At 44.0% G+C, this 15,360-nt stretch overlaps 1 protein-coding gene across 1 annotated transcript; it reads right to left on the bottom strand.

Annotated features, from left to right (window-relative positions):
• Positions 1-3,053: 3,053 nt before the first annotated feature.
• LOC8024046 (peritrophin-1) lies at positions 3,054-6,408 on the bottom strand. The gene is given in 5 exon segments (XM_040217153.2): positions 3,054-3,282; positions 3,285-3,314; positions 3,317-3,473; positions 5,522-5,693; positions 6,329-6,408. Coding segments are annotated over 4 exon segments (501 nt in total). The 5' UTR covers positions 5,687-5,693; positions 6,329-6,408; the 3' UTR covers positions 3,054-3,133.
• Positions 6,409-15,360: the final 8,952 nt, after the last annotated feature.

The following is a 15,360-nucleotide window of genomic DNA, read 5'->3' as shown; positions in this document are numbered from 1 at the left end:
TCGGGGTGTATTATATGGGACAAAAGGGTGTAAGCTGATACTCTTTTTTTTTTTAGAGTGGTGTTAAATAACGTTTTGCAAGTTTTTATTTTAGTAAGACGTTATTGATAGGGAACTAGCTCTGCCATCGAAGCTATCTGTGTTGTCGTGTTACATGCCCGAAATTCGCTCAGCCAACGATCAGGGCAACACACGTTGTCCAACTCAAGTTGCTGCTGTTTTTGTTGCCGATATGTGTCTTACCGAGGCAACATTTTTGTTGTCGTCCATGTTGTGTTGCTATTGCTGCGATGTGACAGGTTCGTTAAACAAAAACGGGGAGCGAGCAACAAGTCGCCCGACTGTTGGACACCGTGTTTTGTTGCTGTTGCCATCGTGTGGCCTCAGTGTGACAGGGCCTTAACAGAGTGGTCGGACAACAAATCAGCCAACACGGCTGCAGGGCAACAGGAACAGGTTGTCCGACTGCTGTTGCCGCGATGTGACAGAGTCGCCAAAAACACGTTTTTTTCGTGTTGCCGGATAGAGTTGTCGAACTGTTGCCTCAGTGTGACATGGCCTTAAGGAGAGCGACAACAAAAACTGAACAACCGCTGAAGCCTCGTCAGTGGTTCAACTTTCTTCTGATAGGTAGCGCGGCCTGCCTTATAAGCCACGCGCTCGCCTGGGTGTTTTGAGAGCATCCGCAACTGTATATACGTTCTGCATCGGTGACGAATAGGCGACTGGCCGAAGCTTCTTAAACAGAACATACGATAACCGCCAAGAATAAATTGGGACTTAGAAAAAAAGCCACCGGTAAAAAAAAAAATGAAAAAAGAACTGGGCCTGCGGTGTTTGAAACTCGTACCTCTGCGTGGCACTTGTGCCACCTGCCAAGTCCACCACGCATGAAGCAGTATGAGGTTGTGGGACACTGCCACAGTAGAACATGTGAGTCATTAGCCACAAAGATAATCTCTGTCCTGGAAAAAGTATTTATTTTATTGAGAAAGAGAAAGGACACGAGAGAAATTAGCCTAGATAAAATCTTCGGATGGGCTATTTTGGAGGAGAGGATAGTGAAGGATATAACTGATAAAGGAAAAAGGTCAGAAAGATTTACACTCACATATAACAGACCACATAAACAAGATAGAGCTTAGTGCACGTGATTAGTCCCTTGTCAAGGCCCGTTGATAAGTATCGTAGAAGGGCATTCGTTGGTTTGTAGGACAGGCTTTAATATTCCTTCGGCTCGAGCGACTTTTAACCACACGCAATGAAGAATTGCTTCTCGTTGTTTCAACGAGGGTCAAAAAACATTAATTATGGACCTATCCACGGGAAAGAGTTGGGCAAAAAACTAATTATGGATATATAAATTTGAAGAATCAATTTTGATTTACGTTATCTTTTCAAAACTACGCTGCGGTAGATCGTCCCGGGTATGTCCCTCTTGCGCGAGTATAGAATGCTCCGAATGAATTCAGAACTTGTAAAAGAGATTCGTGTTCTTGTGCAGCTGATGAGTTTGACGAGCGGGTTGGTTTAATAGTCAATACGAAGATAGCAAAACACTAATAGGGGACAGAGACAGACATCCTTGGTAACAACTACTTCGTTACCCGCAACGCCACAGTTACTAGGTCTCCGTGGGAAACACGGGATGCCACCTCGCAAAACAATACCCGGGAGCGCTTTGAAATTCTATGAAATTATTTGTCCGTTTGAAAGACTTTTGATTCAATGCTGTCGTTACTTGAGGGCTGATTCAGAGTCACGGATTATCGTCCAAGCATGCGAAGATGCTTCTAAAAGGATGCATCTCGCGAATGGCTTAACAAATTTACGAAGACTTATTCTAAACACAGTATACGAGCTGATGAGATTTAGATGGCACATTAGAAATCTCAAGCTCGTCCGGTTAATATTGACTTAGACGCCGAGGTTTCGAAGCATACAAAATTACCCTAAAACGTATGCTACGTAATACTGCTCGCGCAAACACGACAATAGCACCTTTTTTGTCGGCATTTTGCATTTTGATTAGAAAAGGAATTGGCGCTAAATCTTTACTCGTCAGGTTAGTGTAGCAGCTGACTACTTTCCGCCACGCTGTAGTACTCAGTTTTACTTCAAGCCCGACTGCAGCCGGTACGCTATGATTTATTGAGTTAATCAACTAGCACCAAAAGTACACAGTCACGGCTCTCCTTCTTTTGTGGGTTTGCGACCACCCACTCAACCAATTACGCACAAAAAAAGCGCGTTATCACGGCACTTTGAGTGTGCGTGATCGGCTTATAGTCTCCAATAGCAAACGCACAAAGGCCATGAGCGCCGTGACGATGCATTTTTAGCGTTGCCTGATCGGCTGGATCAAATCGTAGCGCTGGCTGCAGTCAGTCTTATGCAGTAAAACGGAGTATAGACCAACTCGACTCACTGACGTCACTCCCCTGCGGTGGCGCTGCTGTCGGCACTGCGCATGCGCAAATGCTTCAGACCAATCGAATTTAGTTTCTGCGCACGCGTAGTGCCGACCCCTAGTATGGGCAAAGCGGCCCTGTTTGGAAAAACTGCGTTGGTGTATAATAGTTTCAACGTCAGCCCTTTGATACTGAAAAAGGAAGAAAAAAAGAAAAACCTTCAGCCGTTCCACTCTGGTAGAGACGGAAGAGCAACGGAGCTGTACTATGTGCCGCCATCTATGAGCGACGACAACAACCAGACAACCGGAAAGCCGATTGTCTGGTTGCCGCCGTCACTCATGGATGGCGGTAGCTGTCCAGAGGGTTGTGTTGAGATTTATTTGTCCACGGACACGAAATTGGGGAAACTACCCCTTAACAGCTCCGCCGTAAAAAAAAAACCGGCGATCGCTTGCTTGCGCTAACAGCATCGCGTAGTGTACGTAATTTAAAGATTATCGAGCTCACGATTATTTTAACTAAAATTCACGCAAGATGGACGTATACACTACCGTTCTCCCAAATGTTTCGAGTGACATTTTTTGGAGCTTCCACGTTCCGTCCGGACGTGCCGTGAAACTACACCTAACAAGCCAGAACGGTGCTTCTCAAACAACTTTATTTATATTATAACAGCAACAGTGAGATCTTTCTAACTGGCAATCCGACGGGGATATAATTTATATCGTGGGCGCGTAAATGACTCGCGTGACGACGGAGCAACGACTGAAGGGCGGTGAGAGTTCGTCGTTGAAACGAACTTTGGCAACTGGGCGAAGCTTCGCTTCACGCGACGGGTTCAGCTTCCGGCACGGGTTCAACGGGCCTAATGATCTCCTCCGTCGTCTTGGTAATGATGATCTTCTCGGTGAGCGGCGGGTCCTCTGGCGCTGCTTCCGTCGCGGGCGCCTCGGTGGGCGGCTGGAGCTCGAAGCAGTTGGCGTCGTCCGGATGGTCGCAGATCTTCGACTCGTCGTTGAACTTGGTGCCCAGCGGGCAGGGCATCAGCACCGGGGTACCCTGTGAAAAGGAACGGAGCGGGGAAGTGCCTCGGTCACCGACTGGGGCTCATGAGGTCCAGCTGGGTGCCTACGCTAAATGCGGTGGGCGTAAAACCGCATTCGCGCCGGCCGAACATCGTTAAAAAAACACGTCGTTTACCGGAGACACGATGACAGGATTATTTGCGGACATGAATATTCGAATATTCAAATATTCGAATATTCACGAATATTCGGGCCAACTTTGCTTCACACAGGCTCTGAACTTGTCTGCAGACAGCCTTTTTTATGACCAATGTGCCGAAAACGTCCCACAAGGAAGAAACACACCTCCTCAGACAATGTCTTCAGATGGTCTTTTGTATCACGTATTAGCGTTGTGACTGCTGCCTTAAAGGGAAACTAAAGCGCTTTTGTATTCGAGAAAAAAACAACACTTGAATCGTCTTTATTTGGCCTCCATAATCCAAATTAAGAAATGAGTTTTTCAATTTGATGCATGGAGGCTGCAAAAAAGCCATTTTCAAAGTACCGCTGAAGCCTCTCCTTCCTGGAACATGATGTCATATCCAGTGCTTTCGGAATCCGCTCTCGCGGATCTCCAGCGCCTATCAAAGCAATGCACGCGCACTCTCGGCATGTTCGAAAAGGTCACAGAAAGACGTAACGGTTGGTGTCAGTGCGGGGGAATATACCCGGCAAGCTTAAAATTGCACTCGCAGCCCACACGAGCGACACGCACATGGCGGCCGAAATATCTGGGTATGACGTAACGACTGGTCGTAGGTGTTTCGTGCTTTCTCGCGTTTCGTTACATCTTTGGGGAAAATGAACGCAATATTCAAATTCACGGGATCAAATTACTCCGGAATGCACCTCTAACTCGTTTTATTTTTCAAGACCTTCTTCAGATTCTTTTTAAGGAAACCTGTTCGAACGGCAGAACCAAGGAAGAACGTCCGGTGGACAATGCATGTGGCACTTAGGGAAGTTCGTGCTCTATCACGAATGTTACTAAAAGGGGCGGAAAGGCGGGATGTGCTTAGCCTCGATATTGTTTTAATAACGATCCCAGCTGTACCCACCGATAACGAGACTCGCGGTCATAATTAGTTACATCAATCAGGACATCTGAGTTGAATGATTAAATAGCTCCAAAACAAGATTAGTGTAAAACGTAGGATCACAAACACAAAATCAATATCAAAACGACAGTATGACGCTAAGCCACACGATAAACGACGGCGTTTTGCTGGCCAAACAACAAAGTCAACACACTAAATTTAACGCAAAGCCCTAAAGTGACAACTTAAGAAATAGAATCGGAAACTCCGCTGGCATTGGGTTCTACTCAGTGCAAGTGAAAGGGGAAGCTTACGAAATGACGAGATGTAAAAAAAAAAGACTTTGACGAAGGAACGTCGCTTTTGCTTTGTGCCATTGGGAAGTCTGACACGTCAAGACCGCCAAAGGGCAGCCTCATTTTTCGGTTAAAAAAAGGTCGTATTTTGTTTTAGTCATTTTTGTGTGACGTGCATTGATTAATTCTTCGAGTGCTCTGCAGAAATACTATACACACGCAGTCATTTGTTTCTGAAGAAACACATACAGCCGTCGTGGTCATAAAAAATATTCTAGCCAGACTTTTTTGTGCATACGGACACTGCGCGACACCTTTAGCGCGAACAAGCTATGGCGAGTACTTTATTTTTATTGAGTCGAAAGGTTCTCATCATGTCTACTGGTATGGAGGGAAGTGCTAATCTGGACACTTCTCTCAGCGGTACAATTTTGTGCCTGCCAATACATTTCCGAAATGAAATGTGAACATAAGCCGATGTTGTGTGTCACGCTAACAGCGTACGCGCTGTGTTGCACTACATATTTTCACTTAACGTTACTGAGCCAGTATAGCACATCGCACTGCCATACGAGTGTTTTTTTTTTTATGAACGAGCATTTCACGCAAACGCTCTTCAAGTAGACACGACGTGATGTTGTAATAACCACTACATCTAGATTCATTGTCTTCTCCTCGGAGAGGTAGGAAGGTGTATGACTACTTACGTGGTCGCACACGTAGTAGGTGGAGCAGTTGTACGGGTTGTAGAACAACGTCGCGTTGTCGTCTTTGCCCTCCACGGCCGGGCAGTCCACCAGCTGTGCGCTGACAGGACAGACCACCATCACTGCAGCCACGAGGGCGACCGCCACTTGCACCGTCAGTTGCATTTTTTTCCTGTGTTCAATAACACAAGTGTGTATAAGCAATGCCGTATCGATAATGACATTTTAATCTTCTTTTTATGCTAGAGTTCATTACATTTTGTTCGGATGGTGTCGCAAGTTTGCAAGCCCAAAAGAACATGCCCCACATAATCGTGTGCAGTATTAAGAAAGGCACACGTGCGATTGCTTGATCAAACAGGGCATTTTACATAGCTACACCTTTGCGCCTATGTCTTTGATATAAGTGGTGGCCAGTTTTATAGCACGGCACAGCTTATCATCCTTGAGTATCGAAAATGAAGGGTTTTTGAACACTTAGCTATTGTACACTTTATTTTGATTCTTCCAGATAAAAAGAACGAAGAAGAAATCGTAAGCCCCAAGTAAAAATAAAATAATTGCAACAGACACAAACAATAAGCTTTACGAACTTGACGTGTTATTGTGGAATTTAAGGGTGAAAAATATATTACAATCTGTTTAACTCTATCCTGGATGAAAGATGATCTGGCGAAACTGCGTGACAAACGTTTTTGTTGCAACAATTAACGATTTTGAAAGCTCACATCTCAAAGGCACAGCTCACTAAAAAGTTTACACAAATCAAGGTCAGCGCGTTTCAACGCCAACATCACTGTTGCTCACCTGTCTTGGTTACTTCCTCGGCCGAATGAATGAATCCAGCTGCGTTTGTGTGTCAAAGCTTGAACAGGGGCTGCTCTTATGTACTCTGTCTCGCGTTTGGCGGTAATAAAAGTGCAATCAGAGCGTCTGCTCATCAAGGCTTCTGATAACGCTGGACAAGGGGTTGTTAATTGGCGCCTCACACCGGATTTTGGTGCAAGTCCTCAAGGTGAGCTGCAATCTCGCGTGACGTAGTTCGCGCGGACTCATGTGACTCTGAATTGGGTTGACGGATTTACTGACCTTATTGCGGGTGTTCACGAAATCGAGTCGACGGGGTCATAGCAGTTTACTGGCGTGTGATCTAACTGTAGTTTGTTGCGCGTCGTTCTGTGATACAAAATATCAATAATATATAGAGTACACTTTGTTTGTAAAGTGGAAGGAAGGCTTGTCCTTTACATTCCAGAAAATGTGAGTTTGTTTGTCTTTTTGTAGTTTAGAGAAAGCGAAATAGTAGAAAGAATTTTGGGCCTTCGTTGCCGGGCAATTAGCTACCCGGTAATTGAAGGATCACTAAACAAAATCGAGTGAAAATTTTGTTGCATCTTGATTATTTACGTGGTAGGAGCTTTAGTATATTACGATAGAAATTCTTTTAGCCTGAAAAATTTCAGGATGACTCGAAAGAATCTGACCGATGTTCCACGTGGTGTAGCAGGGATTAAAGGTCTCTCTACGGCGTTTATTTTCTTTTGAGTGTATGTTTAATATTTTAAACTTAATTCGTTTCGAATGTGCTGAAGAGGCGCACATAAATCAGTAGAATTTCAGAGCAATCGCGGGGAGTGATGGATGGACAAAAAAAAAACGTTTAAATTTTTTAACCGAATGTTTCATATGACTACGGTAGGAACATATTGTTAGGGTGCAAACGAGCTGGTGATGCAAGAATATAATAAATTAAAAGCTCGAGACTAGAGAAAAGAAACGACACGACACAGAAGTTGCAAACTAAGACCACTGTGTCGTGTCGTCCCTCGTGCTATATAGCTTCGGGGTTTTAGTTTGTTACGGTAATAATATAATATGATACTTTATGCCGTAAGCTGGTAAGATTTCATGTTCCCCGTTTTTCGGGGCAAGCATCCTTCGACATTCCTCAAGCAACTTCTGTCAACGCCAGTAAATGGCTCTGCGGGTGCTCTTCGAGAATGTGGACGCAAGCGCATTTTTTTTAGAGCGCTAGTTACCAGCCGTTGAGAGCGTTGATTCGAAGACACAACAGTCCTAGACGTTGTTGTTATGTGCTATGCGGAGAGATTAGAGATCTCATCAAATGACAGTTAAACGGTGAATCAATGTCGACCGAAGTTTATTTTGCGTAAGTTCTATTTTAGAATGTTGGATTCAGCTTTGGTTAGTTACAAGAGGTGTGCGAATACTGTATGAAATCAAATAAGGCAGCTTCTTCTCTAGTGTCAGGACTGCGACGAAAACTTGTATATTGTAGGTCTCCCTAGAGTTATGAAGGTTATGAATGACGCAGTGCTATTCGATTCGAGTCAATACTCGCACACCCCTAGTTGTTACCTTTTGTTTATTCGTTAATGTAATTAAAGGGTGGAAGTCATGTCAAACCCAGTGTTCTACGTTCTGTCATGCGTTTCTCGTTTATGAGATCTCCAACAACGGTGGACTGTACAGTATGCATTCCAGCGGTCAGTTCTCATCAAGCAATAAAAACGTGCGCACATTTACAAGCAATCATACATATACAGACGCTACGTCACAAACGTAAAACATGAAACGGGGCGAATAAAGCCGAAAATCCCGTTGGAGGTTTCACCGTATAAAGCTTTTCTTTTACTTAATAATCAGACAAGTCGGAATTTCTGCGACTATATGCAGTTTACACAGCTCGCCAGACTAGGAAAAAAATATAGTAAGACAATGTTGATGCCACAATGTAGGACCAACGGATATCGGTTTTAATTTTTCCCAAGAATGATAGGCGAATGGAACGACCTCCCACGTGACGTGGCCGGTAGAGCATCTCAGGATTTGTTTGTATCTTCTATTGCTACCTACTTGTGAGTGAAGTGTGCTTATTTTATTTCTCTTTCGCTTTACCACTTTTAGTAGGATGGAGACCAGCACCATCCCGCTAATTTTCTCATATATAACTTGCGATTGTAGCGCCTTAGGGTCACTGCTAATTTCGTTTTTTCTTATAGGCCCATCTCCATCTGGAAATAGCATTTGTTGGTACTTGTTCTCTTAATTTACCGTTGTTAGGGACCTATGTGCCTTACTGGTTACTTTCCTTTCCCTTATATAAAACTCATTGCTGTAACCACTTCTGCCTTGGATGCCAAAAGGCAGCTGGCAGTCTCGAATAAATAAAATAAATAATAAAACACTTTTCTTCTAACCTCGTCCAGAGTTGCGCATATGAGTAGAAATAACCCGAAAAACGAGACCCGTGACCGTAAAGAATAGATGGGGCTGCAACCAGTATGAACCCTTGCGACTCTGTTCTCCAAGACGGTTACTTTCGTTTTAGTCTTCGAGCGACGGGTGAAAAATCCGGGTGTGCTGCAATGGTAGCGGATTCACTTGCGTTTACGCGTTCCTGGTTCTGGGTTCCTTTACCGGCCAACTCTATTTATATATCAGCCATATCGGACCACCATTCTGAACATTTATTTGCTCCAGCTGCGCCCCCCATACGCACTTATGCTCGTCTTCCATCAACGAGAAACACCAAGACCAAATCGCAAAGCAAAAGGCTTGAACACTATCCGCATAGTCCCTGCGTTTCTTACACTTTCAGAGACTATGCGGATAGGAAAGTCGTCTGCTTCATGGACAGGGGTTGCGGTGACGTCAGGACGACGCCGAGCTCTGATTGGGTTTGATTGAAAGAATGTGGGTACACCTCAAAATAAGATGCCTTGAGGTCTACCCACTATCCTTCGCTCAGAACCAATCATAGCTAGGCATTCAGACGTCACCCAACCCCTGCAGAAGAAGCAGATGAATTTGCGCCCCGCACATAACTTTCTTACCGCAACTCGGGGAGCTCAACGCAGGGTATACAACGACTGCGGACTTCTCCCGGAACATCACACAGGCGTCTCACGTGATTCGAGGAATGGGAATCATCGGCACGAGCTGGAAAGTTTGCTCTCACTATGAGTGTCACCCTCTAAAAAGAACATGATCATGAAAGCTTTCGCTTTTATTTACCATATTCGCACAGTCCTTTGCGGTGGAAACACTTTTTCTAGTATTTGTGGCTAGAGAAGGTAATTTTCAATTAAATTTGGTGCCTAGATGTTCTAAAAATGTTGAAACGCGGATGAAGTTAGCACTAGCCAGCTCTGTCGTTAGTTCATTTATTGGGTAGTACGGAAATATGATAGGTAAGGCAACTAACCCAATCTCATAAGCCATGAGTTCTTGCAGGAGGCGCCTGCTTTTCCATCAGTTATCGCGACTCTCTTCTGTGTAAACAGGCATCGTATGTTAGTTACCGTTTAGGAGCAGTGCATTTAGTAATTGATTGATTGATTTTGGGGTTTAATGGCGCAGCGGCTGCTGAGGCCATAGTGCGCCAAAACAGTAGTATTCAGTAACTTGGACGTGTTGGTACAACATGATTGTGAGGTTTATGCCGTTGAAGAAAGAAATTGTCCCTATTGTGGCTTACAACTTTCATTTTATTGACTCTGGAGTATCTGATTAATATTTATAAAATGTAAATCAACTATCTTGCCTTATACGTAGTGATTTCGAAAATTATGCAATACAAGGCAGAAAACAACACCACAAGAAAGTTTTTCTCTCTATTTTTAAACATTTTGTGGGGAGTTGTTTCCCGGGCCATTTCGGTATTCGTTCAATAAAACGGAAGACGCGGTCGGTATTTCTATTTCGACAAGGCATTCTGACGTATTATTATCAATGAACTTTCTGAAAAAAAAAAAAAAAATGTAAAGATGAGCACACAGAGAATGTTTTTGCCCCTCTATTGTCTTATGTAGGTTATGAGGACCTATTTTTGCTTTATCACGGCGGGTGAAGAACCTGCCATTAATACCACTGACGCAAGGTTAGAAGTGCGAGCTGTTATCTTTAGGGGCAGCTTACATTGTTCAACATACGTTGCAGTGCGCTTTCGAAGGCATCGTTTTGCTCTTGAACCTTTGCTCTAATCACTAAGGTAATATAGCCTTTGAATACCCTTTTTTTTCTTTCGACTATCCACGAAGGCAATTTACTGCTCTCCGACGGCGCGCATGCTCCTAGCGTCGACTGTTTTGAGCGAACTGCTCGAAACTGGTCGTAATTTAGTCCTGTTTGGGTAGTTTAAAATCATCTCCAGCATTTTAAAATAAATAGATGAACAAATATCGCGCCAAGCTACATTCTACACCGCTGTGCGTTAGAATGCTTTGCCTTGTGGCTAGAATACCACAGGAAAAAAAGTGTCGTTTATTTGTTAACAGAACATGTGTTTGTGTTCAAGGGTTGGATTTCATGCAAAAATGATTACGTTCGGATGTGACGAAAAAGCGCTACACACGGGCCAAGGCAGCTTGAAGGGGCACTGACACATCGAAATCATATTTTCTTTTTTATTTGAAACGATTGAAAACAATGCTGGGACATTAGTCTCAATATTCCAAACTTGGGAGTTCAGTATTTGTGAAGTAAAAAAAAAAAAAAAAAAAACAATTTCCAAATTCTGAATTTGAAGTTCCCGCGCGATCCGCGCCAGTGGAGTGACGCCAAATTTTGAGGGCTCCTGAGAGTCGAGTTTCTGTCGCGCCTCCGCTCCGAAACGTGTCTCCGCGATCCGAAGCGAGGAGAGGAGGGCGCCGGCGTACCGGGAGCTACCGTACCGGGAAACCGGTTTCCTGCGTGAGTGCCGTGCTGCCTAAAGCCTAGTTCACATGAAGCGGTTTTGGCCCTAAAGCGGCGCGATTTCTGCCGTCGCGACGCTCTGGCCAGCACTAAGCCAGCACCAGTGGTTGAGCGGCACGAGCGCCGCGACGGCAGAAATTGCGCCGCTTTAGGGCCAAAATCGCTGCATGTGCAACAGGCTTATCACTTCGAGAAGACGACGGTGCCCCGGCAGAGTCACAACCTAAACTGCGATACACAGACACCAAACCCAGTTGTTTTAACCGTTTGACGATTTATTTTTTGAAGTTTGAGAGGCCATCGGGCGCCTATAAAACGCCACTTCGTCCGATTCCCCGACTCACCGATCATCCTCAGTGCTACATGCGTCAAGCGCCGCCATGTTTTCCAAAGAAGGACAAGCATTCAGAAGGCATCATCACAACGGACTCGATTTTTGGTATTTCAAAAAGAAGGGCCGTAGTGCATCCGCAGCTGGGTTAAAAAAAAAACATGTTTTACGATTGCCGTTATTAAATGTTATAGAAATGTCGCCTACAAAGCTTCTAAATTTCATGATTTTCAACGTCACCAATCAAACGAAGCGAGGAGGTGCCCGAGCGGGAGAGAAAAACGTCAAAAATAAAAAGGCGCGCGAGTGCGCGTAACAATTTATTTTTTTGCAATGCGGTATTTGTTTTCGTGTTTACGACTAGAACGTGCACCATTTTAGAAAAAAAAAAAACTGCCTTTGGGTTGTCAGTTCCCCTTTAAAGTGTCCACAACCCATAGGAGCAAATGTACGAGCATCCAAAGAGAAGGCCTTCTTAGTCATAACTAATTTTGCTCACTCAAATTTAGTAGGGCTGGGCGTCAATTAAAAGCTTTTACCCGGTTAGCGTCGGTACCTTTTAATTGAATAATCATTCGATTAATTCTTCGCGTTCAATTTCCAAGCATAATATAGAGAAAAAATACAAAAGTACATTTCTATGTTTCTTTTTTAGGGATAAATGCTGCAATGTACATTTTCATCCCTGGGTAAACATGTGCAGTTGGTATGGTAAAAAGTAAAATAAAATAAACCTCAGCATAATATTTCAGCGGCGAAGGCATAGGAGTTTTCTGGTATTCTTTGACATGAGGGAGTTCTTGCGTCTTCACAATCGAGAGTCGTTGTAACCAGGAGAGACATTACTTTTTTCGTGACCGACACAATCTGACGAACGAGGAAGTACTGAGATCCCACTTCACCGTTCGTCACGTCTGCTTGCACAACAATACGGCGACACACTAGGGCTTTTATGTTTACCATTTCACACTGTGTCCGCTCGCCGTGCATCGAGCGGCAAGATAAGCGGCTGGAGTTATGGAAGTCGGCGGCTTTGAGAGAATTGACAGCGTCACTAGTACCAAACATTTTAGTGGGTCATAATGATGGGACCAAACTCAGCGAGGCATTATGACAAAAGTGTCGGCGGCCATTGACGCCAGATGAGCGAGTTTCAAATGTGTCTCTGACTGGGTGCACTATTAGATAAAGTGAGTCTGCGGGACTGATGCCTTTTGTCCTTCTTGATGAATCGTTTTGTGCAAGAAACCTGCTGTCCTTGAGGTAGTACGTCCTCTTCGCGCTGGATGTCGCACTTCTGCTTGTCGTGGACAGGTCGGGGACTCCGTCATGCTGGTTAGGCTAGCCAAGAAAAGCCAGAAGGGCTTTTCGTAAATTGGGTACGGCCTTTGAGTTGGAATCAGCCCTGGCTTAACCATGATCAGTGATGTTGTTATTTGTGAGATTCCCGCCGACAAACAAGGTAGTGTTTGTGCTCTGGAGATTTAGAGCACGTTAGTAAGAATAACACAAAACATAAGTTTATTCCTGCCTTAGTTTACCCGGTTTGAAGTTAAACCGATCAAGCAGTTAAAATAATCGCGATTGAATAAATACTTGATTATTCGGAAGGTTAATCGATCAATCGCCCAGCCTTAATAATTAAGCATAGATGATCGTAACAAGCAAGATTTCCCACGAGGCTGAGTGGAAATGCAACCCCGGACCATGCGATCTGCAGCCCGACTTGTTTGCTCGGCACTATGAGGAGGAGCTGGAAGAGGGCGCAAAGAGCGGGAGCAAGTCATATACGGCTCTGGAGCAAGTATAACTCACGGGAGCCTGCATGAGCGCCTAAAGTCTCTGTATTTCATGGTTAACTCATCACGTTTTGACTCGTTACATAACTACATAAAGTTTCTCGAGCCAACTGCAACTAGGAGCCACCATGAATTAAATATTTTACCTTTTCATCCTCGTACTGATATGTTTAAATACAGTTTTTTTCCTCACACCATTGAACGCTGGAATTTATTACCAGGAAACATCCGATCACTACAACCAGATGAATTTCTGTGTGCCGTTGACAGTGGTCCACAGTGATGTCCGGACCGTCTGTGTTTACCTCCCACTCCTGCCATAGCCCCAGTGGGGCTGCAGTATGTATAAATAAATAAATAAATAAATAAATAAATAAATGAGCAGGCAACCGTTGGTGCGGATCTGACTCCCGAATGACGAAGCATTGCTGTCCGCGTGATCACACAAGGACACGGGCAGATCATAAAGCAGTGTTCACACGGGGGAGAAATGCCGGGAATTTCTCCCCTGTGTGCCTGACGTGAACAGCCGGTTCAGCTTCCTCCTCAGCTGCTCTGTTTCCGAAGACTATAGTTGGTGTTAGGAGGGATGTCAAAGTTGGCAAACGAATTTAATCGGCTTCTACTCTCGGAACCATTGCAGGAGGATTTCGCGGTTTCTAATCTTGACACCACTGCTCACTACGTGCTGACTAAAGCTGTATTGGAGAAAAGAAATTAACGTCTCCAGAAGGCTATGCTACTGTGCGATATCAGCATTACTAACCGTTGACGATGACTCGCCCGCTGAAATGGGGAATTGTTCGTGCTAGATAAAAGAGTGGATAGAGTACAAACACCGTGGAATCCAACATCAACGATATACGATCAGCTCTTTGAGGAGGACCTCCGCGAATTCCAATGATTGCTCTGAGTGCCTCACCATGTTTTCGTTCATGTTCGAAATCGCTTACGTCGTCGGCGATGGCGTAAGCGATTTCGATGACGTAAAGGCGGCGCATCGTTGAGTCCTGTTTTTCTATGCGATGACTCATCGCATAGAAAAACAGGACTCAACGATGCGCCGCCCTATAAGCGCCGAGGCACGTCTACAGGTCACGCTGCGTTACCTGGCCTCTGGTATGTACCAATCTATCTCAAGCGAAGCGATTGCTGATGTGCTTTATATTATAGCGAAAATGTAGAGATGCCTCAAATTTTGAGAATCTTAAAGGGACTATGGAATGGTTTTCCAGCTTTTTCCATATGAAGACTCCAATGTTCATAGAACGCAGAGCAGGAATCTTGCTTGTTTTATTGCCCGAGGTTTTCACAAAAAGATGAAGGCTGAAATCTATATGACATTGTATATATATATATATATATATATATATATATATATATATATATATATATATATATATATATATATATATATATATATATATATATATATATATATATATATATATATATACCGGGTGTTCATTTTTAATTCGAACAGATTTATTTAAAAAAAAGCCGTGAAAGTTGCACTTATGCTGCTTCTGGAGGTGAGTTATACGGCTAGGGGGACATATTATAGGGGCTAATCGTAACGATCAGTTGGATAATTAACTAAAATTCGATAATTAACTTTTTATTTAATGAAAATAGACATATGGTTCCAATTAGAAACTTGCTCAGCGTCATCGAAAAACACTAAGAGCCGGTTGCACCAACGCCGCTTAGCGCAAAGCAGAGCTTAGCGGGGAACCTAAGCTAAGTTTCGGTTTCGTTCGGTTGCACCAAAATCGCTTATCGCTAAACCTAGCACTAAACTACGCTTAACTTAAACGCTCAACATTGGGCGCTTTGCTTTTGGTTGTTTCTCAAGTTGTTTCTTAATCCTGGATTTAAAACATGGCGGCTGGTTTGTCGCGGTCGACGCAATTGGTTGTGCAAAGTGTTTTAGGCTACATCAGCGTGAAAGTTTCGACAGAATGACTTTCGATTGTGACAAGGATGCAAAA

This window comes from Ixodes scapularis, unplaced genomic scaffold (genome assembly GCF_016920785.2).
Source record: "Ixodes scapularis isolate PalLabHiFi unplaced genomic scaffold, ASM1692078v2 PGA_scaffold0__279_contigs__length_252992795, whole genome shotgun sequence".
Classification (NCBI taxonomy): domain Eukaryota; kingdom Metazoa; phylum Arthropoda; class Arachnida; order Ixodida; family Ixodidae; genus Ixodes; species Ixodes scapularis.
The sequence above is the reverse complement of the archived record's forward strand: the minus strand, read 5'-3'. Positions and strand labels throughout refer to the sequence as shown.